Source organism: Nicotiana attenuata, unplaced genomic scaffold (assembly GCF_001879085.1).
Source record: "Nicotiana attenuata strain UT unplaced genomic scaffold, NIATTr2, whole genome shotgun sequence".
In the NCBI taxonomy this organism is placed as follows: Eukaryota; Viridiplantae; Streptophyta; class Magnoliopsida; order Solanales; family Solanaceae; genus Nicotiana; species Nicotiana attenuata.
The window spans coordinates 37,131-64,057 of NW_017670827.1; the positions used below are offsets into that span (position 1 = coordinate 37,131).

Below are 26,927 nucleotides of genomic sequence, written 5' to 3' on the forward strand. Positions count from 1 at the left end.
GTTGAATTTTGATGTGTTAGAAACTTCTCACAAATAACTAGGTGGCAGAAACATTGGTTCTTAAGATAGAAAATGGGAAGATGGATTTTAATTTTAATTTCTAATATTTTTTCCCTTTTTAAAGTCAATGACACGTTTTACGACCTCATTAGGGCGTGACTTTCACGTTTTCTGGAAAATTGGTCAAGCACAAAAGTGGTGTGTCTTAGACTCACTTTTGAAAGGTTTAGTGTGTAAAAAGGTTTTTCGTGAACAAGAGGTGTGTAACTTGGATTTCGTTGCAACGTCGATGGGTAAACTATGCATTTTGCCAATAATTAACCCACTAGAACTTCAAAGCAAGGGAGAGGACTGGCAAATCCATACAATCTTTACCAACTATCATTTTGTCCTTTGTTTTCATCTCCTTGAGGTATACTTGAATGATGTCTCCATTGGAGACATATTAGTTATACACGAAACCCAGTAAAAGGATTTGGATTGGTGCTTAGAGAACGAGAACGAGAACGAGAACGAGATTGAGATCGAGAAATTTGTTGTTCCATATTGAGTTAATCTGGTCCTATGTTGATTTATCCTTGTTGCGCTTACATAGAATTGGAAATTGAAAAACTAAGTTTTAATTCGTGAATATGAAATACTTATAAAAGACCACATATTTGGATATTGCAGTATAAATTTTGTTCTAAGAATTGGTTTGGAACTCAAACATAGTATATTGGGGTTTCACCTTTAAAAGTTTTGAACTCAAACATATAGTGCTGAAGTTTCAAATGTAATTGATTTTTAAACTCTAGCATAGTGCACTGAATTTTTACTTGCAAAGTTTCAAACTCCAATACCGATTTGTATTTCGTATTTTAGTTAGGGGCAAAAACGTTAATTTAATTCGATCCATTAGCTACTTTAGTACTTCATTTAAAAAATTAGCTAAACTCTCCCAAAAAGTGACTAACCCAAGAAATTTTTTGGGCCAGGTGACCTATCCCAAATGTCATCCCACAAGTCCACCTGAAATTAGCACAGTGTGACCCTCAAAGGGATGCTCTTGGCGAAATATTTTCATTTTTAATGGTCTTAGCAAAATGTCCTCATTTTTACTTGAATACCATAGTTTTTAAATTTTTTAAGCTTGAAATTCTTGTTTGGTGGTGAAAAATAAAACTTAATCATTGATAAAAAAAGTTTGATTATTGTTAAAATTATTTGAATGTTGATAATTTGTGCTTAACTTTTAGTTCAAATACTGAATTTGGTAATTTACTATAAAAATCTCAAACTTTATTGTTGGATCTTAGAAAGTTAAAGAAGACAAAGTGAGTCTTTTTAATTCAGTGTTATTCGACTAAATTAATGATTGAGGATTGCTTAAGTTGGTATTTGGATGCTTTGTTTCAAATTTGAGATCATCTGAAGTAGATTTGAGGTGGTTTGATCAAATTTAAAGTTGCTAATTTAAAGAACACTTTGTTAACTCAGAAAAAATATACCAACCAGATAGACTTTTATGAACATTTTAACAAGGCGAAATACATAAACGGCCCCTTTAAGTTGTCCTCAACAATCACGCAAACACCTCAACTAAGCCCATTTTCAGTTGGACACTTCAAGTCTTCAATAAAGTAGGTTAACTAAACACCCGGCCTTATCAGTCCACCTCGCGTGAAAATACACTCTCGGATTCATGTTTAATGAACAAATGAGAAAATGCCATGTGTAATTTTAATTAAAAAATTTGCCACCTATTATAAAACAAAATAATAATAATAATAATAATTTAAAAAAGAAAGAAGAACAATAGTTATGAAAAAAGCTCCTTTAATCCCCAATAGACCGCGGGCCCCTTCCTCGTCGTCTCTAGTTTTCTTCAGCAACTATTTCCTCTTTTTCTCCTTAATCACCATTTTCAATTCCATACCTCCTCCTTTGATTTCCTTTTTTCCAGATTCCTCCCCCCTTATTTTCATTTCAGATTTCCTCCTCATTCTCCAATTTAAATCCCCATCCCTCACCTGTGTTAACCAACCCATTGTGGTTCAAGCACCACCACCATTTTTGCCACCTTGGGAGTGATGTGAGATTGTTTGGGAGCTATTGAAGGTGATTATGAGCTTGGAGAGGTTAAATTTAGTAGAAGTTGGGTCTGAAAATTTTTTGGTGGATCATGAGATGTTGGGTTTACTGAGCATATTTGGCTTCTGAAATATTCATTTTTCCTTGATTTCAGAAGTAATTGAGCCTATTTTCATGGACCAATCAATGTGGTGGTCACAGTTATCGTGAATGAAGAACAAGAGAAAAAGATTGATATGATATTACCATTGTTCTAACAAAGTAAGACTTTTTAACACAAAAAAGGTGGACTTATTCTTCTTTAATGTAGTAGTCGGACTGGATTTGTGTTCTGGTGGTTAGGCTGCCCTTTTACCGGTGGATGGTGAGTTGTTTTGTTGGGTGGTACGATGGCCGGAGTGACCTTTTAGGATGGCTGGTTGATGGAGCGGTCGTATGGGGGTGGGGCAAACTTTAATTAGTATTTTAAGTCCATTCACGTGCTGAAAGTGGATTGAGAAACACACAATATGACATGTGAGCATGAGGTGTTTAGTTGACTTATTTTATTGAAAGCTTGAAGTGTCCAATTGAAAATGGGCTCAATTGAGGTGTTTGCATGATCGTTGAGGACAATTTAAAGGGACCGTTTATGTATTTCGCCTTTTAACATATTGGTAGAGAAAAAATAGAAAAATACCCGAAGAGCATAAGTCAATTAGACTTTAATGAATAACTATAATTTAAGAGAGAGATTAATAATAACATCAATTCTACCTATTCCGTAGAAAAATAAATCTCTATATGGCATCCGAAATCATAAATACCGGCAATTTTTGGACATTCCTCTATCCTTTTGTGTCCATCACCCCAAGTCCACAACAACCTAGAGCATTTAACATTAGGGCCCAGCTAGGTTAAATTGACGCCTTCAAGTCGGAGCAACGAAGGAAGATGAGCGTGTGGAAGCATTTAGCGCTGTTGGGGAGAGCCAATTCGAAGGAATCAATAGAATATATACTTGAAGCTCTGTGGAGAACTCGCAAGACAGGGCTTGATGCCGCCGACCGCCAAATATTCCGCGAAATGCTTCAACTTCCTAATGATTCTGACCTCGACCCTGTAAGCTCTCTTCTCTTCCATATACTTCCTCCTTCCACCTTTCTTCATATCTGTTCAGTAGCAGATGAAATTAAATTTGTTGCTAATAGTTAATCATATGCTGAACTTAACAACTAGTCTAGAAGTCATACTTTATTTTTCCTTTTCACCACTCTTTTTTTTTTTTTTTGCACAACTGTATCTCAATATTTTGATCTGTCTCCAGTTTTTTAAATAAATGTCCTTTTTTACTTAATGCCGAACTTGCTTAAATTTTGGATGAAATCTTGCCCACAGTGTATCTTGGTCTGCCAATTGGCTCAAATTATATAGATTGTAGCATATGGAAGGGTGTTATCGCTAAAAATGGGAAAAGACTTAGCACGTGGAAGAGATGATACTTATCTTTTGGTGGCGAAGGCCCTTGGCCTTATGGGCGTTATTTCGAACTTATCGAAATAACAGCCCGTCTGGAGTTCGAGCGAGGTCGAACCTCTATATCTGTGATGGCGAAGGCCCTTGGCCTTATGGGCGTTATTTCGAACTTATCGAAATAACAGCCCGTCTCGAGTTCGAGCGAGGTCGAACCTCTATATCTTTGATGGCGAAGGCCCTTGGCCTTAAAGGCGTTATTTTGAACTTATCAAAATAACAGCCCGTCTCGAGTTCGAGCGAGGTCAACCTCTATCTTTGATGGCGAAGACCCTTGGCCTTAAGGGCGTTATTTCGAACTTATCGAAATAACAGCCCGTCTTGAGTTCGAGCGAGGTCGAACCTCTATATCTTTGATGGCGAAGGCCCTTGGCCTTAAGGGCGTTATTTCGAACTTATCTAAATAACAGCCCGTCTTGAGTTCGAGCGAGGTCGAACCTCTATATCTTTGATGGCGAAGGCCCTTGGCCTTATGGGCGTTATTTCGAACTTATCGAAATAACAGCCCGTCTTGAGTTCGAGCGAGGTCGAACCTCTATATCTTTGATGGCGAAGGCCCTTGGCCTTATGGGCGTTATTTCGAACTTATCGAAATAACAGCCCGTCTTGAGTTCGAGCGAGGTCGAACCTCTATATCTTTGATGGCGAAGGCCCTTGGCCTTAAGGGCATTATTTCGAACTTATCGAAATAACAGCCCATCTTGAGTTCGAGCGAGGTCGAACCTCTATATCTTTGATGGCAAAGGCCCTTGGCCTTATGGGCGTTATTTCGAACTTATCAAAATAACAGCCCGTCTTGAGTTCGAGCGAGGTCGAACCTCTCTATCTATGATGGCGAAGGCCCTTGGCCTTAAGGGCGTTATATTAAACTTATCAAAATAACAACCCGTCATGAGTTTGAGCAAGGTCGAATCTCTATATCTTTGATGGCGAAGGCCCTTGCCCATAAGGGCGTTATTTCAAACTTATCGAAATAACATCCCGTCTTGAGTTCGAGCGAGGTCGAACCTCTATATCTTTGATGGCGAAGGCCCTTGGCCTTATGGGCGTTATTTCGAACTTATCGAAATAACAGCCCGTCTTGAGTTCGAGCGAGGTCGAACCTCTATATCTTTGATGGCGAAGGCCCTTGGCCTTAAGGGCGTTATTTCGAACTTATCGAAATAACAGCCCGTCTTGAGTTCTAGCGAGGTCGAACCTCTATATCTTTGATGGCGAAGGCCCTTGGCCTTAAGGGCGTTATTTCGAACTTATCGAAATAACAGCCCGTCTTGAGTTCGAGCGAGGTCGAACCTCTATATCTTTGATGGCGAAGGCCCTTGGCCTTAAGGGCGTTATTTCGAAGTTATCGAAATAACAGCCCCTCTTGAGTTCGAGCGAGGTGGAACCTCTCTATATATGATGGCGAAGGCCCTTGGCCTTAAAGGCGTTATTTTGAACTTATCGAAATAACAGCCCGTCTTGAGTTCGAGCGATGTCGAACCTCTATATCTTGATGGCGAAGTCCCTTGGCCTTAAGGGCGTTATTTTGAACTTATCGAAATAACAGCCCGTCTTGAGTTCGAGCGAGGTCGAACCTCTATATCTTTGATGGCGAAGGCCCTTGGCCTTAAGGGCGTTATTCTGAACTTATCAAAATAACAGCCCATCTTGAGTTCGAGCGAGGTCGAACCTCTATATCTTTGATGGCGAAGACCCTTGGCCTTAAGGGCATTATTTCGAACTTATCGATATAATAGCCCATCTTGAGTTCGAGCGAGGTCGAACCTCTAAATCTTTGATGGTGAAGGCCCTTGGCCTTAAGGGCGTTATTCTGAACTTATCGAAATAACAGCTCGTCTTGAGTTCGAGCGAGGTCGAACCTCTATATCTTTGATGGCGAGGGCCCTTGGCCTTATGGGCGTTATTTCGAACTTATCGAAATTACAGCCCGTCTTGAGTTCGAGCGAGGTCGAACCTCTATATCTTTGATGGCGAATTTGCACAACTGTATCTCAATATTTTGATCTGTCTCCAGTTTTTTAAATAAATGTCCTTTTTTACTTAATGCCGAACTTGCTTAAATTTTGGATGAAATCTTGCCCACAGTGTATCTTGGTCTGCCAATTGGCTCAAATTATATAGATTGTAGCATATGGAAGGGTGTTATCGCTAAAAATGGGAAAAGACTTAGCACGTGGAAGAGATGATACTTATCTTTTGGTGGCAAAGTGGCACTCGTTAATAGTATATACTTGATGGTATACCAACATACTTGATATCATTGGTCCCCCATGTCGGCTAGGGTAGAAAAGCAGTTGGATAAAATTAGGCACAATTTCTTATGGGAGGGGAATTAAGAAGACATTTGATAAGATGGGATGAGGTGTTTCTATGCAAAAAATATGGAGGTTTATGTGTCAGAAACCTAAGATTTCACAACAAAAGTTTATTGCTCAAATGGGTATCGAGATACGATATTGGAGAGAGGAACACTGGAAGGAGGTTTTGAAATGCAAATATGGGCTACAGGACTTTGGATGCACACTCTAGTTGTATGTCCACTTGGTGCTGCTTTTTCAAAGTTTATCAATAGTTTATGGGGTGAATTTCAAGAGCTTACAAATGGAGATGGGAGGAAAATTAAATTTTGTGGAGACAAGTGGTATGGGGAAAAACCACCTTAGCTGATGCCTTTTCTGATTTTTACAGCTCAGCAGTTTACAAAAGCTGTGCGATTGCAGATTGCAGCTCAGCAGTTTAGAAGAAATTTTCATGACTGGGAAATTGGAAGAGTTAGGATTTTACTGGAGATCACTGCAGGGATTGTGCTGGACATATCAGTAAGGGATTCTGTTTGTTGGAAGGGTTAAAGATGGAAACTTTTCTGTAAAATCTTGTTATCAATTGCTGACAAGGAAGATGGCTAAAGACAACACGGAATGGCTTGGATAATAACATGGACATCCGAGGCTCCAAGCAAACAATGTTTGGTTGGATTCATCAGGCGAAGCTTGTTTGACACAAGATAAGTTGCAGAGCAGGGGCTTTGACCTATGTATCCAGTGTTATATTTGTAGGGGAAGAGGGAGTCGATGAATCATCCTTTTTTGTTTGCAAGTATGTTTGGAAAGTATGGGGCATGTTTTTGAATTTGTATGGGATGCACTGTTTTATGCCATCCAATGTCAAGCAGACTTTAAGGAGTTGGAAAAGTTGGCCACTGAGAAAGAAGTAGAAGAAGATTTGAGAAGCATCCCTGTTTATGATTCATGTGGATAATACCTTGAAAGGAATCAAAGTCTATTGAGTGCATGGAGGAGAACATTCTATTGTGAAATATAGATTTATTCAGAATTTTAAAATATGGTGATATGCTTCTTTTGATTGTGGCATTGATGTAATGTTGGAATTCTTAGATTCCCTACAGATTTAAGGAATTTAATTCCAGTGATCCTTCTGTACTGAACAAAACCTTTTGGTGCATCACCACAAGGAAGAAAGTCTCCTATTTATACATGTAGAAATTCTTCCATTTAATAAATAAGAATTAGGTGAGTATAAAATTGTATGAACATGAGATCATGGGTTAAAGACTAAGTAACTTAACCTTTAGTAGGGTAATAAGTGGATAGATCATGAGACAGTGGTTTCAAGAGTCATACAGGAAAATATGGCTACTTTTTCACCATTATACCATTAAAATGTAAAGTCATGCTAAAATGCAATATCTCCAACATCTAGTACTACATGATAGCATATAGAATGTGTAGTGTGTTTTTCTAGGACCATCGCCATTGTACATTCTGCAATTTTGTTCAAACTTATGTAAATCGAAACAATACCCCGTGAGATAGTACTTGTCGATGGGCTCTGTAGAAGATTTGGGAAAAGCTAGAAACTGAATGTAGTGAAGATAAATTATTGCATTTTACAGCTTTTCAGAAGTAATATAATTTGCAACATGAAGATTTCTCTACAAATGCGTTCAACTGCATTTGTTAGTAGCATCTATTGAGTCTCTGTAACTTTTATCATCCTTTAAGCATAGCCCATTGCTACAAAAGGATGAACATTGTTTTAGCAACTTTTTTTTTTCTCTAAATGAATCATTCCTTATGGTTTCGTCATTTGCATATGAGAATGATACTTTTGGAGGAATACTGATATTGTGATGTAAAGTTCAGAACAGCTGCACCTTCAGGTATTAGCCTGGTTCCTCCTTATGTTGGTGCTACTTTGTGTTTTATATAGGTTAAATTTGTGCAGGCAGTGATCAGGTTGCTGGAATTTTCTCTATGTGAATATTGTGTATCATATACAAATGTTTGTTTTATTTGTTGTAAGAATGTAAAATCTAATCTGTAATCTATAGTCATCTCTGTTTTGCATAATGAGCTTATTTGGTTTCATTCCTGAAGTTTCTTACATTAGTTATTAAAGTTTTACTTATTAAAAAAAGGGAAGAATGAATAAGATATGGGAATTACTTCAAGTAATGTGATCACTGTTACCATTCTCAAAAAAAATTTACTTCAAGTAATGTGATTCCTATATCAGCCATCATATTTACATGTTTGTTTTGCAGCTTCTGGTGTGCCTTCGTATTTTGATTCGCAAATGTGTTTATGAGAATTCCAAGAAGGATGAAATTCAAAAGTTGTTTCCTGCTGAGGTCCAACCCGAGTTACAAAGATTATTAACACTTCTACTGCAAAAATTTCAAAAGGAGTGGCGTGAAGATATAGCTAAAGAAGATACAGCTAATGACCGGGTCTGAAACTGTCTCAATAGGTTCAGCAGTAATGCATGTAATATTATCTAGCTGAAGAATGGACACTGAAGTTGAATCTTATCCACAATCAGGTCATCTTGCCTCAACTGAGAGCAATGACATGGAGCAGGGGAAATGAGGGCAGTGAAATTGGAGACCCTGCAGCAATTACAAATTTAAAGGTACAAATGATCTATCTACTTTTGTACCATTATAAAAAAGGTACAAGTTATCTATCTTGGCATGTCAATCTGGAGAAAGAGAAGAAGAAGAATTTCCATGGTATTTGACTCATATGCTGAAAAAATCAACTGCTTAACATTTTTGGACTGCTTTCTTATGTGATTGGTCATATATTAAGCCGTTCCAGACCAAATCTTACTCATTCCTTGAATTGTGTCTATTAGCAATCATTATTTAGCAAAGAAAAGTGAGTTCTTTCCATTTTATTTCTTTTTTGGCCTCAGGCTTCTGAAGTTCAGGAAAGAGTATATTGACTTCGCTTTTCATGTTTGTCTTTTCATTTTAATGTGACAAATGGAAAGTCTTGTACTTTTAACTGTTTTTCTAAAGCCTATTCCATGCAGCTTCGAGGTGATGAAAAATCTAGCTGCAAAGAAAACGATGTGCAGTTCCACTTGAGAAAGGGCACTTTAGAAACAATGTTGAAGTCAATGTACTCTGTAAGGAGCCAACTGTCGGATGATGTGAGTTTAGCAAAAGAATTGGGTTTTGATAGTTTTTTTCTCTCTATAGGATCTACCTTGTCAGCACGAGCTTGCAACATTGACTGTTCTCAATATCACCGCTCTTAAACTTGTAGGTACAAATATCAAATAGATCGTAATTGTGTACCCCAACAAACAAATAAGGTATGATTCTCTAATCTCCTTGACTAGAAGGTAATGTACTTTCATATGTATGTTAATTTACACAATGCTAAGGTAGATGGTTTCTGCTTCGTTTTACTCCTTGTTTAGTTGAAAGATTGCCTTTAAGGCTGAAAAGATTGATACATATATTTTGACAAGTGGGAAAGACATATTTTACATGGAGAAGCTTTAATCTCCTAGGAGTTGGATATGGTTACCACCTTACTTTGCATCATTTTGGACATGGTAGATATATTTTGAGCCATTCTTATCTTCCAATTTCTGTTGGAAGTATATTTCTGGATAACTCAAATGTATTTGCATGTCGTGCTGGCCACACATCATTCAAATGTAATTCCACGTTTCAATATGTTTTCTTATTCTTTATGCTCAATCTTGACCATAGTAACAGAGGTTTAGGAATTACATTATATTACTTGTTTGTGTAATTTGATCTTGGAACTAGTTCCGAGGCTTACTAAGGGGTCGATTGGTACAATTGTGGATATCCCATGAGATTAGTTATCCCACATTTTATATGGGATAACTAATCCCACCATTTTAGTGTAAAAGTTGTCTCGGGATTAACTAATACCCCAAACCAAACATGGGATAAAGTTAATCTCAAAGTCTAGATCAGGATTATTATCCCATGTACCAAACGATCCCTAAAGGTATTAAAGGCAAGCCCTTAAAACTTTTAAAAAGGTTTCTCGCAAGCGGTTACCACTATTAGCTCACTCAAGCCCGCGAACTTTTGTTTTGTTTTAACCCTTTCAGTCACTTTTATTTAATATTATAGTTAAATTTAGGGGTTTAAAGAATATTTTTCTCCTCTCTTTATGCTAGAAAGGTGGCAGAATTTCCTTTTCAAAGTTAGCGGATGGAAGTAAATACTTGAGCCCCTCTGATAATAAGAAAAACCTAAATTGCTCTCTAGTTCCTAAGATAACTTAAGATAACTTTTTATGAGTAGAACTTGAGGGGAGTGGGTTGTGTGGTACCACAATAAAAGATTAGGCAGTTGAGTGACACTAAAAATGGCTTAGGGGCTTATTTAAGATTTTCTTGAAAGGCGTAGGAGGTTTAAAGGGCGATTTGCAGTCGTACCCTATATTTATGCCACCTTTTAACTTGTACCCTATTTTTAAAAACTATTGATTTGGTAGCCAGCTAACAAAAAATCCGTACTAATATGACCATTATACCCCTGACAAAACATATAAAAGATGCATCACGCATAAATCAATTTACGGTTCTCCTCCATCACTCCGTCTCTCCTCAGATCGCCTCTTGCTAACCAGAAATTTGAACCAAATTCAAATTCCAAATTCAAAATTACAAAATACATTGTAAGTATTCCAATTCATCTTCAGAATTCAAAATAGTTATTGAAACTGATTGATTTCATGATATATTTTTCTATAATTATTTGCATAAAGTTGTTTGACGGATTTCACTGATAGATTTCACTGACGAATGAATTTGCATTCTAAATCTGTTTCACGTGATTCTTCACTTTAAAGCTAATTTAACGTAAAAGCTAAAAATTCAAATATGTTGAAGTTTTTCACTGCATAATATGCTGAAGTTTTTGGTTTATTTGCTAAACAAGCTGAGTTTACATAATTTGGTAAAACTTGACAATAGAAATGCTGAAGGATTTGTCTTGTAGTGTAAACAAATTTAAATGAAAGATGAAGTAGGTGATAAAAGACAAAAAGTAGCTAGTAAATGCAAAAAAGATAAGTATCAAGTTAAAAAAATACCAAAACATGCTGAAGCTTTTGTCATGAGCTTTCTCAAAAACTTTAGCAGAAGGTGCTGAAGTTATTTAGTTCATTTCTAAAAACTTCAGCACTTAATAAGCTGAAGTTTTTTGTCCTGGATTCAATAGTTTTGTCGTAAAGCTTTTTCAAAAACTTCAGCAGAAGATGTTGATGTTATTTAGTTCATTTCTAAAAACTTCAGCACTTGATAAGCTGAAGCTTTTGTTCTGGATTCAATAGTTTTGTCGTAAAGCTTTTTCAAAAACTTCAGCAGAAGGTGCTGAAGTTATTTAGTTCATTTCTAAAAACTTCAGCACTTGATAAGCTGAAGTTTTTGTCCTACAGTCGACACTTTTGTTATGAGTTTTAACCAAAACTTCCGCCTAAAAAGCAGAAGTTATTTACTTCATGCTGAAGTTTAGCATGCTGAATTTCAACAAAAATATACTTAAAATTCATGAAAAAAGAGACAAACATATTTGATTCAACCCAAGCCAACTAAAAAACTAATTAATGCGAATAGACCAAAAATTTAAAAGACAAACATCACATAATTCACACAAATTAATGTATATTCACAAAATCCAAATTTTGTGCAGCCAATTCTTTATTCAAAAAATTCATACAGAGTGTGAGCACGTGATTTTTGCCACGCTTAAATTATTCCTATAAATTCATTAGAATTAGAATTTTTCTTTTATTGTTTGAATTTTTAGGAATTAATTGAATGATTTTGTGTCTTGTTTGCATTTTTCTGTGCATTTTTAGTTGCTATAATTCATAAAAAGGTATAAAAATATTGCGTTTGCATTTAGAATTCGATTTTATATTTTTATTCTTACTAGTTAATGAATATTGCTAAAATAAGAGAAAAAAAAAATAACATTTTTACATTTTTTGGTTTAAGAATTAGTTAATGTTGGAAATTGATTAGTATAATCTTAGATTTAATATTGGGTCATTAGTTTTTGATTTTAATAAAATCAGAAAATTCAGAAAAAATAAATAAATAAAGTACAAAAAGAAAATAAGGAAACAAATAAAAGAAAATGAAATAAAAAGCAAGGGTTGGCAAAATGTTTGGGCCAATTTCGTGCAGCCCAAACCAAAATCACCAAAAAACCCATCCAAAATGGCCAACCCATACCCCTGATCCGGTCCAACCCTCTAAAAATCAAAACGACACTGTTTTAAGTGTCAATTAATCTCGACCGTCCATTGCCCATAATCCAACGGTCTAAATTCATTTGACATAGTTAATAAAACTGTCCGAAAAATTGCATTAACCCTAAGACATATCTCACCTTCCTCGTACAACCAGTAACACCACTGTCTCCCCCTGTAACACCACCGTCCCCACCGTGTCTCCGCCGTCCACCGCCATCCGCCGCCGGCCGGAAATCGCCTCCGCCTGCGGCGATGCTCCAAATCCACCCAAAATTACACCCTTGAATCCTCTCCCTTTCCTCTTTCCAACCCCCAAAACCACCTTCCTCAAATCATAACCAATCTTCTCAAATATTAGATCGAAAATCTGGCCAAAACCTCAACTCTTTCAAGTCCCACCAAATTTACACCCTATACTCCCCTAACCCTCCTTATCTCTAATCTCAAACCAAAACTTTTCAAATCTAAGTAAAAACTTGTCAAATTCCAGATCTAGGGTTTACAAGAAGATATTGGATTTGTTTTTTTTTTAATACTGCCCAAGATCGTTTTGAGTTCCTAAATAACCTGATACGTTTGTTCTCACTAAGAACAAACGTATAATGTTATTTGGGGGCTCAATCCGAGTTCAATTAATGAAGACCACAACCAGTGAGTGCCCCGATTTTTTTTCTTCTCTTTTTCCTTCTTCTGGTGCTATTTTTATTTTTTACATAATTGTTTGGCTTCGTGATTTGGATTGCTGTTTGCTTAGGGTTTAGTATTTGAGTTTATTTTTTCTTTGTTTTCCTGTTTCGAAGTCTAATATCCAGTAGCATGAACTTTGATAGCATGAAAGTTGATTTGTTAATTTTAGTTTAGTTGAGATAAATGTTCAGTAAGTTTTAGAGTTTGTTTCTATTTTCTTCTTCTTTTCTGTGGTTTTTTGATTTAATTCTATGATTGTAGTTTAATTTTTTGGTTTAATTTTCGTTTTGTTTTTATCACTGCCTGTTCGGATTTCTGTTTTGATTTTGTGCTCGATTCTGCTTTTTTGTTCATCCCGTTTAGATTTTAATTCATTTTAATCTTTGGTTTTAGTCTGATCCTTTATTAATCTGTTGGGATAGTTTTGGCCTTGTTCAAATCTGATTCCCTATGTTTTAGTGTTAATAATTTAGTTTAAATCAGTTTGAGTAGTGATTATATTAATAATTCCATGTTTATGGTAGTTAAGTTTGTTTGATTTAGGGCAGTACTGTTTTCAGTCTTCATGCTTGATTTTAATAGGTTTAATTTTGTGTGTGTTAGTTGATTCATGATTGGTTCATGCAATTTGTTTCCTTGTTTGATTAATTGTCCAATTAGTGTAATTTTAGGTGATTGGTTATAGCTGATAGATTTCAACTAGGGTTAGTAATTTCAGGGGCAATCAAGGGTAGTTTAGGCATCCAAAATGGGCTGGTTTGTTAAGGACCAGTAATTTTAGAACCCAAATAAGGGTAGTATAGGTATTCCATAGGTAGAAAAACATCCTAGGTCCTTCTAGAAGGGGGTCTTAGTGTAAGTTTCTGCATTCTTAATGCAGTAACTTGGGCAACAAGCCAAAAAATTAGGGATTAAGGTACAATTTCTGAAAATAAAAAGGGGGGAAAATGAGTAAAAACTTCCAGAACATTCTGCCCCCTTCCTTGCCTATAAAAGGCAGGCCTAGTGCCTTGTTTTACAAGTTTACACACTCTGAAAATTCCCCAAGCTCTCCAGCTCTTAAGTTCCCCCCTAAAAATCCCCTTCCTCAAGTCTGAAATTCAAATTCGAACCTCAACACTCAAGAGGTTCAAATCTGAAATCATATAGCTGTAGAAATCTTCATTTTAGATCTAAAATTTCCAGAAAAAATCAAAAAAACTAGCAAAACTCCAAAAAATCCAAAAAAATACTGTTCTATTGAAATACTTGGGTTAATTTCAAGTTATAGTGGTTAATTTGCATCTTTAGCTTGGGGTTTGATTGTTGAAGTTTTTCTGAAGTTTCCTGGGTTAATCTCAAGTGTGTTTGAGCTCAATTAAGGCTGTGTTGGGTCATTTTACTGGATGTTATCCATTTGTTTTCACTCCTGAGTCGTAGTGACATAATTTTGGCTTTCGAGTGATTTCCTAGCTGTGTTGCTGTTGATTTATCATTGCTGACTGCCCATTGCCACTGCTGATCTTATTTTCCTCTTCCTTTTGTTTTAATTCCAGGTACATGTTTTGAAATTCATGTAGATTCCTAGCTGAAAAAATGAAGTGAAGTTGCAATCTCGTTGTGCTGCCAAATAGCCAACTTGATCCTTAGGCTAGGAAGAGTCCGTGGCTGGACTTCAACAAAGCCCAATGGCTGAACAACAACATTTACAGACCTGGGCCAAAGATTCAAGGCCCCAAAATTGCTATAAGTCAAAAATCCTTTAAATTACATTAGGAATATGGGGAATTAATTGGCAAATATAAATTTAGGTTCTCGAGTTAGGTAGCGGGTCCAAACTAAGAGGGTCCTCCCTTTTGTTTGAATTCGGACTTGAACTCGAGGCCCGAATTTATAAATGCAAATTAATTAGGCCCTTTTTAGAGACAAAAAATGATTAGAAAATCTTAGTTTGTTTTAGGTTAGCCTTTAAATAAATAAAAATGAGACGAGTCTCGCCAAACAAAACACATAAATTGCGGGGCCCTCATTAAATACTTAATTAAAATACTTAGATTCGGGGCGTGCCGTTTAGCGAATTTCACGGCCCACCGCAAAGATAATAACCCATTAGTTGCTTTAGGCGCGCTTTAATAATTTTACCTTCTTGAATACGGGTGTGCATTTCATGCAACCCAAATCAAAATCCAAAAACGTTGAATAAGAATGTGTCGAGGATTCGGGTGCATTTCATGTGACGTGATCCGAAAACACGTTTTTAAATGACGTTCACTTTCGTAAAAAATAATTAAAAGCGGTAAATAATTATAAAATTGCACTATAGGTTTGAGCATGTATAAAAAATTAGATTTTTAGCCATTTATAATAATTTAAGCGACCGTGCTAGAACCACGGGATCCGGGGGTGCCTAACACCTTCCCTCGGGTCAACAGAATTCCTTATTTAGAATTTTTGGTTCGCAGACTCCAATTGGGAAGTCGAAATTTTCCTCGATTTGGGATTTAAGTTAAACCGGTGACTTGGGACACAGAAAAGCCAATCCTTTCCCAAGTGTTGACTCTTAAAAAATAAATAAAGAATCCCATTTCAAATAATGTCACTTTAAATGGAAAAACTCCCTTATACATTATCCTTCGGGGTAGGTGTGTAAAAAGGAGGTGTGACACAGAGTCTCTTCATAATCTCCATAATCGTGTCGTAGTTGCTCTTCTGGAGTTTCATAACCGCTATCTTGTTTCCACTTTCCATGAGCCCAAAGATTTGCAGCCAATTCTTTCCTGAATGTCAATGCCTGACTTTGATCGAAATTGAAGACATCTTCTTTCTTCAACCGCATATCAATGAACTTAAAAGCAAATACACCACAATCAACACTACAAAAAGAACATGAAAAAGAAATTGAAGAATAGTTAACACAAGGACAAAAAATAATAAACATAAGATGCATGGTAAAACATATGCGAAACACGTACTTGTTACCCTGCAGCGGTGTGTTCATCCACTTAATTTGAAATTTTTCCACAGGATTTACCCCATAACTTTTATTGTGTGTGCCAAAGTCCAAGCATCAGAGACAGTGTGGGATCAACCGGGCATAATTTTTGACATGTTCAAGCGCACGTTCATATGTTATATTGCCCATGGAATCATACACATATATAGTATTATCTTAAAGTGCAGAATTCCAAAAAAGTAGTGCGTAGATCTCTGGCCCGACCTTGGCTTAAGTCGAAATGGAAAGAATACTTTTTCGGCAGATGCCCATGTGATACCACAGGAAAGGTCGAGGCCTTTTACGTAGTTGGCCACCTTTTCATTCGTTGATTCTTCAATAAACCAACTAAACTCTTTAAGTTCCTCAATAACCACTTCTTCTTCTTCTTCTTCATAATCCTAACATTCCTGTTTTTTGGATGTCCTCTTTCTCTTTGATTTGCTCTTTTGTTTATCCTCCATTCTCTTTTCCTTCCTTTTTCTAATTTTCTCCTTTTGTTCATCTGAAGGATGAACACTAGCCAAATTAGTCATATACTGATCAAAAACTAAATCTGTTACTGCACATCTTGATTTTGGATAACTTGGAAGATGATAGCAGTATTTTTTGCGCAAGAAATATATGCACACTTTCATATGCTGCAAATGAACAACAACAAATGAAAATATGTGAAATAAAAACTTCAGCATGCATAAGTATGAAGTTTAGAAAAAACACATTACAAAACTACAAACAACATGACAAAAACTTAAGCATATTCAGTTTGAAGTGTTAGGAAATAATCTAAAAAACTTCAGCATGTTTGATTGAGAAGTTCAGAAAACAACTAGAGAATGCATGTCAAAAATTTCAGCAAGGTTATGCTGAAGTTTTAGCAAATAAGCTAAAAAACTTCAGCAGTTTTACCATGAATAAAGCTGAAGTTTGCCAAATTACAGTACAAAAACTTTACTATAAAAATAAGCTGAAGTTTTGGGTAATACAGTTGAAAACCAATTCAAAAAATAAACTTAATAACTTACTTCATCTGAAAGATCAGAGGTAGGATCCACAAGCTCGGTAAAGAATGATTTTGGAATATCAATTCCAGCTAATCTGAATGGATTGGAATTATATTCACTGGCATCCGTCTCCCACCACTCTGTAAATCTTTGCATCAATCCACTATCTTGATTAACATAATGGAAGGGACACCTTCGTGTAGTCTTTCCTACTTTTCAATCTTGCCCCCTTCGCTTTTGTTTAGGAATGACGTAAGGAGATCTCAACCAAATACTCTCCACACGAATCCTTTTCCCTTTTTTATCTGGTTTTCTTTTTGCTTGCTCTTCCTGTTGTTCCGTCACAACTAATTGCTGTTGTTCACGATGTTCTTGTCTCTCTTCACCACCACCAACAACAGCAGAATTACCTTCTGAACCAGTCCCTTGTGTACTGCCCAGCGAAAATGAACATAAATTGAAGTTGGGGATATCACTGGTGTCACACATAGGAGAACCGGAAATCTTCCTTCTCTTAGGATTTGGAAGAAGTTGCGATGCATCAGATGAGATCTGCAAAAGCAAGGAAAATATAAACATAAATACAATTGATACAAAAACACATTAGGCAAAAAAATACCTTATAATCGAATTGCAGAAAATAACTACCTGATCTAGGTGTTGAGACACAGATGGTGTTTGCATTCCAACAGATCCACTTCCTTTACCTTCAGATACGCCTAGATCTTCATGCAAAAAAAAAAAAAAAAAACAGACTAAATAATACTGACTAAATTTTATAAAATAATACAAACACACTTCACACTTGTCTGTGAGCCAACAGGTGTGAATAGATGTATTTCTCCTTTTTTATATAGTTGAATAGGCTCACCAAATTCTTTTTGAGTTGCATTGAGTCTTTCTGAATAATCATTCAAAAACATAAAAAAGAAAATAAAGTATGTAAAATTTCAAACTGTAAAAAATATATCAAATGTAATAAATTTATGATCTATAATATACCTTGACGTTTGTCTTCCGCTGTGGTTTCCCTAGGCTGCATGCCTTTGTCGATATCAGCAGCTCCAGCTTCATTCAATTGTGCACCAACGTCGAGAAGCATTGAAGTATTCTCTGGAAGGTTTTTTTCACCTCTATCTTCATTAAATTCAGCATCATCAGAGAGTTTTTGAGTTGTATCAATTGAAGCACAACTATTTTCAACTTCCACTGCATATTCATAAAGAGGGGGGAATGGATCAATGACATATATATATATATATATATATATATATATATATATATATATANGTCGAGAGGGTGTGAAGTTCTTTCAAGGATGTAATCTATTGCTACAAATGTGGATACAGGAGCATCTTTGTCACCGCACAGGGTATATGAACTTCGGGTTAACCGGGCTAAGTTGTATCGACGAATTTGAAACCCGGGTAACATGCATTGAATTTCCCGAGGGTACTGAGGCCTGGTCGTCATGCTTAAGATCTTTGACCGCAGATAAAGTTGAATGGGCTTATGGGTGGCTTCCTGCTACTGAAGCTGTATACACGTCAGCAGAGGTCCCATATATTCTTTTGATGGGTATTCGAAGCATACCACCTTATGCTCCTTACCGAGTTTTGTGACAGTTCGGAAGATTCCAGGCAGTGCACAATGATGATGACCTGAGTGGACAAATTATTGAGTTGGGTCCAAAAGCTGCCTTCCCGGAAGGAAGAATCCGAAAGATATGGAATGAGTGCCGATTCCTGGAGCCTAAGACTATGGTACAAGATCGGGCAAAAGGTGAAGTAGACCCCAAATATTTGACCTGGTTCGGCAAAAGGTTTCAGATTCCCGAGAGGCCGGCCAAAAGGCCACACGTACAACAATTCATTGATGGAGCCCAGGTCCAATGGGATTGGCTGGCCAAAGAGAAGGAGTACCGTGCCAAAATAGGGGCATTGGAGCAGCAAGTTCGGGATCTTCAATTTGAGAAAAGTGTACAAGCTGCAGCTGACGAAGGGGATAAAAAGAAACTGGCCCAGCAAAATGAAGCTCTCAAGGCCCAAATTCAATAAATGAAAATAGATGCCAGGAATCGAGAAAGAAGCTTGTCTGATGAAAAGTTGAAAAAAGGGTAAAAGAAAGCAAAGTCTCGGACTGCCANTCATAAAGAGGGGGATGGATCAATGACACACACACACGCACACACACATATATATATAACACACACACACACACACACACACACACACACATATATATATATATATATAACATATAAAAAATTTATACTTGTAGTGAAAATTTCCTGTGTATCTACACCTACAAGTTCCTTGCAAATAACTAGTATGTCTGCAAACCGATTGTCTTTCCCAATAGTGCTACACACATCACTCGATGTCAGTTCTAAAGTACCAACAGGTGCATGATCCCCATCACCAAACAAATTGCCTTTTGCAATATCACTGCTCAAAGCACAACTCGGTGCATGTTTTTCAGTATCAACAACTTGATCATCTGCACCTTTCTCAGTTGATAACTCTTCATCGTTTCCATCTTTACTCAGTCTATCAACACTGGAATGTTCCTCTCCAACTTGTTGTTGAACATGTTGATCGCCTTCAAGAGTCGCTTCCTCACGTGTAGCATTTTCATCTGCGTACTTTATGCGATGCATCATGAGCAGCATGTTCTTCAGTATCAACAACTTGATCATCTGCACCCTGCTTGCTTCCAACATACTCAATTGATAACTGTTCATCATTTCCATGTCTGCTCAGTCTATCAACACTGGAACGTTCCTCTTCAACTTGTTCTTGAACATGTTGATCGCCTTCAAAAGTCGCTTGCTCACGTGTAGCATTTTTTTTTTTGGATTTGCACCGGGTGTCCGAATCTCTAAGAGCCCCGACTAATCCCGGGGGTACACAGGCCCTCGGCAAGGACACGTGTAGCATTTTCATCTGCGACTTTATGCGATGCATCATGAACAACATTAATATCCGATAGATGTTCGAAAGAGTCGTTCATCCTATCATATTGTCGATAGTTCATCAAATCAAAATTGCCATCATCCATTCCATTTGATTTGTCGACAATCTTAAACAACTTTTCGACCTTCTCATCTAAATATTCCTAGAAAAAAAATTACTAACATTGATCTGAATAACATTAGCAGAAAAAAAGACTTCTCTATAAATTAGCGCTTACCTTCAATTTTTCAAAAGCTGAATCCACAATAGTAGATCGCTCATCCCGTTTAAACTGATCGGCAACTTCTTTCGCGATCGTGCTTCTTTCTTTTTCTGCATGCCTTTGAACCTCCATCGTTACCCTCTAGTATAGAGACACAGAACAAAAATCCAGATATAAAAGAATGCTGAAGTTCAGCAAATACAGAACACAATTTCAGCTATTATAATGCTGAAGTTCATCACAAACAGAACAAAACTTCAGCTCAAAAACATGCTGTAGTTTTAGAAAAACACAACCAAAAAACTTCAGCTCAAAACTTATAGAACACATTGTGTCGACTAATTCATTGTCAAACGCTGTTGTAGAACGGTTAGAATGACTTTTGTTACGAGATGATTCGCCAATAATAGGAGGTCGATTCGCTTCTTTTAATCGACTCCGACTACGTGGTGATTCGCCAATAACAGGTGTTCGATTCTCTTCTTTTAATCGACTCAGACTACGTGGTGATTCACCAGTTGAAGGAACCGCATTAAGTACCTTTGAACGAATCCGGCTGCATGGTAATTGTCCAATTAAAGGCATTGAGTTCAATTCCTCTTATGTAGGAATTATATCCAATACCTTAAACGTGCGATATCTCTGTTTAATACAAAAAAGTATACTATGAGAAAGAAAAAAGCTAATACGTCAACATATTAACACAAAGACAAAAAAAAAAAAAATTAACTTACAGCATGATTACTGAAGTAATCTTCATAAAGTTCGTTATATTTAGGCTCTCCTACACATACATAACGTAACATCATGGGAACCTGAGGGGTATCCAGGTACTCATCATGTCTTAAATACTTCTCCCGAATATCAGGGAAGCGCTCATAGAACCAAGCACATAACGGAAATGGAAATCCACCAACTTTATACTCAGTTGAATGAAATTTGTTCTGCTTGTCCAATACATGTTTCAGTGAGTAAATGAGCTTCTCATAACACACATTACCCCAAGGATATTCAGCACAAGCCTTATCATCTTCAACAATAGCTGCATACTCCTCCAGCACAGATGATTCAGTCTTTTTTCCAAACAAAATAGACTCCACAACAAGAATTTCCATAAGCTTCACAACATCTTCATCACTCTCGCATACGAGTCTGAAATTCACAGCATTCTTTGGAATTGCATTCCGAATCCTAAAATCTCGAATATCCTTCAAGGTCACACCCTTAGACTTCCCAAAATAGCGCTTCAGAATATTGCTCTCTCGATTAATTGGTTTTTCAACATTATGTGTTGTGATCCGCAAACTGCACATAATGTGAAAGTCTTCAAGGGTGAAGGAAACATCATGGCCAAAAATCTTGAAACTAATGGAGTCTCGATCATTGGTGAATATTCGAGAAAGACACAAACAATGAACCAACTTCATGTTGCATTTGAAATTCTCCATAGCCATAAGGGTGTGAAGAATTTCAAATGCAACATGAAGTTGGTTCATTGTTTGTGTCTTTCTCGAATATTCACCAATGATCGAGACTCCATTAGTTTCAAGATTTTTGGCCATGATGTTTCCTTCACCCTTGAAGACTTTCACATTATGTGCAGTTTGCGGATCACAACACATAATGTTGAAAAACCAATTAATCGAGAGAGCAATATTCTGAAGCGCTATTTTGGGAAGTCTAAGGGTGTGACCTTGAAGGATATTCGAGATTTTAGGATTCGGAATGCAATTCCAAAGAATGCTGTGAATTTCAGACACGTATGCTAGAGTGATGAAGATGTTGTGAAGCTTATGGAAATTCTTGTTGTGGAGTCTATTTTGTTTGGAAAAAAGACTGAATCATCTGTGCTGGAGGAGTATGCAGCTATTGTTGAAGATGATAAGGCTTGTGCTGAATATCCTTGGGGTAATGTGTGTTATGAGAAGCTCATTTACTCACTGAAACATGTATTGGACAAGCAGAACAAATTTCATTCAACTGAGTATAAAGTTGGTGGATTTCCATTTCCGTTATGTGCTTGGTTCTATGAGCGCTTCCCTGATATTCGGGAGAAGTATTTAAGACATGATGAGTACCTGGATACCCCTCAGGTTCCCATGATATTACGTTATATATGTGTGGGAGAGGCTAAATATAACGAACTTTATGAGGATTACTTCAGTAATTATGCTGTAAGTTAATTTTTTTTTTATTTTTGTCTTTGTGTTAATATGTTGACATATTAGTTGTTTTTCCCCCTCATAATATACTTTTTTGTATTAAACAGAGATATTGCACGTTTAGGGTATTGGATATAATTCCTACCGAAGAGGAATTGAATTCAATGCCTTTAATTGGACAATTACCATGCAGCCGGATTCGTACAAAGGTACTTAATGCGGTTCCTTCAACTGGTGAATCACCACGTAGTCTGAGTCGATCAAAAGAAGCGAATCGAACTCCTGTTATTGGCAAATCACCACGTAGTCGGAGTCGATTAAAAGAAGCGAATCGACCTCCTGTTATTGGCGAATCATCTCGTACCCAGAGTCGTTCTAACCGTTCTACAACAACGTTTGACAATGAATTAGTCGATACAATATGTTCTGTAAGTTTTGAGCTGAAGTTTTTTGGTTGTGTTTTTGTAAAACTACAGCATGTTTTTGAGCTGAAGTTTTGTTCTGTTTGTGATGAACTTCAGCATTATAATAGCTGAAGTTGTGTTCTGTATTTGCTGAACTTCAACATTCTTTTATATCTGAATTTTTGTTTTGTGTCTCTATACTAGAGGGTAACGATGGAGGTTCAAAGGCATGCAGAAAAAGAAAGAAGCACGATCGCGAAAGAAGTTGTCGATAAGTTTAAACGGGATGAGCGATATGCTATTGTGGTTGCGGTTTTTGAAAAAGTGAAGGTAAGCTAATTTATAGAGAAGTCTTTTTTTTCTGATAATGTTATTAAGATTAATCATTGTTAGTAATTTTTTTTCTAGGAATATTTCGATGAGAAGTTTGAAAAGTTGTTTAAGATTGTCGACAAATCTAATGGAATGGACGATGGCAATTGTGATTTGATGAGCTATCGACAATATGATAGGATGAACGACTCTTTCGAACATCTATCGGATATTAATGTTGTTCATGATGCATCACATAAAGTCGCAGATGAAAATGCTACACGTGAGGAAGCGGCTTTTGAAGGCGATCAACATGTTCAAGAACAAGTTGAAGAGGAACGTTCTAGTGTTGATAGACTGAGCAGAGATGGAAATGATGAACATTTATCAACTGAGAATGTTGGAAGCAAGCAGGGTGCAGATGATCAAGTTGTTGATACTGAAGAACATGCTGCTCATGATGCATCGCATAAAGTCGCAGATGAAAATGCTACACGTGAGGAAGCGACTCTTGAAGGCGATCAACATGTTCAACAACAAGTTGGAGAGGAACATTCCAGTGTTGATAGACTGAGTAAAGATGGAAACGATGAAGAGTTATCNGATGGAGGATCGGGGGTTGACATCTGCCCACTCTCCACATTGCAGAGGATGGAGATCGGGACAGAAAAGATTCGCCCGAATAATGTTTGTGTAAGGGCTTTTGATGGTATTAAAAGGGATACCAACGGTGAAATCGACATGATATTGACTATAGGACCGGTAGACTTCGAGGTGACCTTCCAGGTGTTGGACATGGATACATCTTACAACTTCCTTCTGGGGAGGCCTTGGATCCATGCTGCAGGAGTTGTGCCCTCCACTCTCCACCAAATGGTAAAATTCGAGTATGAAGGTCAGGAAATCGTGGTCCACGGAGAAGACGAGCAATCTATCTATCGTGATCCATCTATCCCATGTTTGGAGGCAAGGGAAGGAAGTGAGCATATTGTTTACCAAGCCTTTGAAATTGTGGTAGCAGATCAGCACGAGGAAGGAAATCCTTGTCCTCAGCCTTTCCTGTCTAACGCTTCAATCATGGTGGCCAAAGAAATGATTAGGCACGGTTTCAAACCAGGAAAAGGGTTGGGAAAAGCTTTGCAAGGAATATCCGAGCCGGTAACTCTACCCACAGCAGAAAAGTTTTTCGGGATAGGCTTCCACCCTACCCCAGATGATGAGAAATGGGCCGAGGAAAGAAAGAAAGAAGGATGGGTTCTGCCACAACCATTGCCACATCTCTATGATACTTTTGTCAAGCCCAAGTATGGCAAAGAAAAGGACGATGAGGTGTTCACAGCTGAGGAAATCGAAGATATATGTGGAGCTATGAGACAAATGCTTTATGAAACCAACATGGTTCAGCCAGGGGAAGGGACTAGCACCGCTGAGGTGCTCTATATGGGACCAGATGCTAAACTCCAAAACTGGAAGGCTACGCCATTCCCGATCAGGTGGGAGTCCCGGTAGACTAGCCCTGTCACCTTTTCTGCATCCCGAGTTATTTCAGGGTGTAACTCGGATGTTTCTTTTAGTTTCTTGTCTTTTAAATTCCTGAATGTAACCCTGTTATCTTTGCAAATTCCAAGAAATGAAATCAATATTTCATCGTCCATTTTTCTCTCTATTCTTTCTGATTTTTGTTATTTTTCCTTTTCCATTTTCTCGTTTCAGTTATAATAATGCGGCTTTAAATAACATGACATGCTTGCGGACTACATGCCCAGACTCGAACACGCTGTCTAATTGTGAAATAATGAATCAAGAACCAGAATATAAATCGAGAATTGGAACAATTTGAGAATAAACCTAAGCCAAATCTGAATGATACTGAACCGTTTAATTTGGGAACAGCCAAAGAAATAAGGGAAACCAAAATAAGCATTCACACGGATGAGAAAACTCGAGATGCAATAATCCAACTCCTGTTTGAGTTTTAAAGATGTGTTTGCTTGGTCATAGGAGAGACTAGGGTTCATACCTGTGGAGAGGGATAGTGGAGAAGAAGATGGGTGATTAAGTTGGTGGAATGTGGGGAAAAACGCTGGAAGAATTTGAGTGAAGGGGGCGCTAGGAATGAAGGGGGTAGTGTCTTNTGTTAGAATATGTATATATATATTATGTATATATATATATATATATGTGTGTGTGTGTGTGTGTGTGTGTGTGTGTGTTATATATATATGTGTGTGTGCGTGTGTGTGTGTCATTGATCCATCCCCCTCTTTATGAATATGCAGTGGAAGTTGAAAATAGTTGTGCTTCAATTGACACAACTCAAAAACTCTTTGATGATGCTGAATTGAATGAAGATAGAGTTGAGAAAAACCTTCCAGAGAATACTCCAATGTGACGGTGCACAATTGAATGAAGCTGGAGCTGCTGATATCTACAAAGACATGCAGCCTGGGGAAACCACAGCGGAAGTCAAACGTCAAGGTATTCTATAGATCATGAATTTATTACATTTGATCCAAGTATATTTTTTATAGTTTGAAATTTTACATACTTTATTTTCTTTTTTATGTTTTTGAATATTATTCAGAAAGACTCAATGCAGCTCAAAAAGAATTTGGTGAGCTTATTCAGCTATATGAAAAAGGAGAAATACATCTATTCACACCTGTTGGCTCACAGACAGGTGTGAAGTGTGTTTGTATTATTTTATAAAATTTATTTAGTTTGTTTTTTTTGCATGAAGATATAGGCGTATCTGAAGGTAAAGGAAGTAGATATGTTGGAATGCAAACACCATCTGTGTCTCAACACTTAGACCAGGTAGTTATTTTCTGCAATTCGATTACAAGGTATTTTTTTGCCTAATGTGTTTTTGTATCAGTTGTATTTATGTTTATATTTTTCTTGTTTTTGCAGATCTCATCTGATGCATCACAACTTTTTCCAAATCCTAAGAGAAGGAAGATTTCCAGTTCTCCTATGTGTGACACCAGTGATATCCCCAACTTCAATTTATGTTCATTTTCGCTGGGTAGTACACAAGGGACTGGTTTAGAAGGTAATTCTGCTGTTGTTGTTGTTGGTGAAGAGAGACAAGAACGTCGTGAACAGCAGGGAGTTGGTCAAGTATCTGCTACCATGGCTGTGGATTTTTCCCTTGCTGCTGAACAGCAGCAGTTAGTTGTGATGGAACAGCAGGAAGAGCAAGCTAAAAGAAAATCAGATAAAAAAGGGAAAATGATTCGTGTGGAGAGTATTTGGTTGAGATCTCCTCACGTCAATCCTAAACAAAAGCGAAGGGGGCAAGATTGAAAAGTAGGAAAGACTACACGAAGGTGTCCCTTCCATTATGTTATTCAAGATAGTGGATTGATGCAAAGATTTACAGAGTGGTTGGAGACGGATGCCAGTGAATATAATTCCAATCCATTCAGATTAGCTGGAATTGATATTCCAAAATCATTCTTTACCGAGCTTGTGGATCCTACCTCTGATCTTTCAGATGAAATTAGTTATTAAGTTTGTTTTTTGAATTGGTTTTCAACTGTATTTCTCAAAACTTCAGCTTATTTTTATAATAAAGTTTTTGTACTGTAATTTGGCAAATTTCAGCTTTATTCATAGTAAAACTACTGAAGTTTTTTAGCTTATTTGCTAAAACTTCAGCATAACCTTGTTGAAGTTTTGACATGCATTCTCTAGTTTTTTTCTAAACTTCTAAATCAAACATGCTGAAGTTTTTTAGATTATTTCCTAACACTTCAAACTGAATATGCTTATGTTTTTGTCATGCTGTTTGTAGTTTTGTAATGCGTTTTTTCTAAACTTCATACTTATGCATGTTGAAGTTTTTATTTCACATTTTCATTTGTTGTTGTTCATTTGCAGAATATGAAAGTGGGCATATATTTCTTGCGCAAAAAATATTGCTATCACCTTCCAAGTTATCCAAAATCAAGATATGCAGTAACAGATTTAGTTTTTGATCAGTATATGACTAAGTTGACTAGTGTTCATCCTTTAGATGAATAGAAGGAGAAAATTAAAAATGAAGGAAAAGAGAATGG

General features: G+C 36.9%; 3 protein-coding genes across 8 annotated transcripts in view; all 3 read left to right on the forward strand.

Moving 5' to 3' along the window:
- The first annotated feature begins 2,900 nt into the window (after positions 1-2,900).
- Positions 2,901-26,927, forward strand: part of LOC109243714 — a 29,740-nt gene continuing 5,713 nt past the window's right edge. For 2 of the 5 annotated variants that reach the window (XM_019410695.1, XM_019410696.1), the window contains exons 1-5: positions 2,901-3,174; positions 8,153-8,338; positions 8,431-8,520; positions 8,926-9,045; positions 9,162-9,210. In XM_019410695.1, the coding sequence (XP_019266240.1) occupies positions 3,007-3,174; positions 8,153-8,338; positions 8,431-8,520; positions 8,926-9,045; positions 9,162-9,185 (588 nt within the window). In that variant the 5' untranslated portion in view covers positions 2,901-3,006 and the 3' untranslated portion in view covers positions 9,186-9,210. Of the gene's footprint in view, positions 3,175-8,152; positions 8,339-8,430; positions 8,521-8,925; positions 9,046-9,161; positions 9,591-14,368; positions 14,645-17,843; positions 17,921-26,927 lie in introns of those variants that run through there. The other 3 variants (XM_019410694.1, XM_019410693.1, XM_019410691.1) reach the window with 3 other exon arrangements.
- LOC109243713 lies at positions 17,846-26,466 on the forward strand. 2 transcript variants are annotated; one of them, XM_019410689.1, is made up of 5 exons: positions 17,846-17,928; positions 25,143-25,341; positions 25,448-25,477; positions 25,604-25,680; positions 25,777-26,466. In XM_019410689.1, exons 2-5 carry the CDS (start codon positions 25,209-25,211, stop codon positions 26,170-26,172), a joined length of 636 nt encoding a protein of 211 aa, XP_019266234.1. In that variant the 5' UTR covers positions 17,846-17,928; positions 25,143-25,208; the 3' UTR covers positions 26,173-26,466. The 2 variants fall into 2 exon arrangements, with proteins under 2 accessions (XP_019266234.1, XP_019266235.1); XM_019410690.1 differs by lacking the exon at positions 25,448-25,477.
- Positions 21,453-24,918, forward strand: LOC109243711. Its single transcript, XM_019410687.1, has 4 exons — positions 21,453-22,575; positions 22,756-22,881; positions 22,960-23,481; positions 24,865-24,918. Exons 1-4 carry the CDS (start codon positions 22,312-22,314, stop codon positions 24,916-24,918), a joined length of 966 nt encoding a protein of 321 aa, XP_019266232.1. The 5' UTR covers positions 21,453-22,311.

Excerpts from the sequence above, each read along its gene's own strand:
- LOC109243713 (XM_019410689.1), top strand. The coding sequence starts at position 25,209 with ATGAAGATAGAGTTGAGAAAAACCTTCCAGAGAATACTCCAATGTGAC. Across the intron at positions 25,342-25,447 it reads AGCGGAAGTCAAACGTCAAG|AAAGACTCAATGCAGCTCAA; the intron begins GTATTCTATAGA and ends AATATTATTCAG. Across the intron at positions 25,681-25,776 it reads TGTCTCAACACTTAGACCAG|ATCTCATCTGATGCATCACA; the intron begins GTAGTTATTTTC and ends TTGTTTTTGCAG.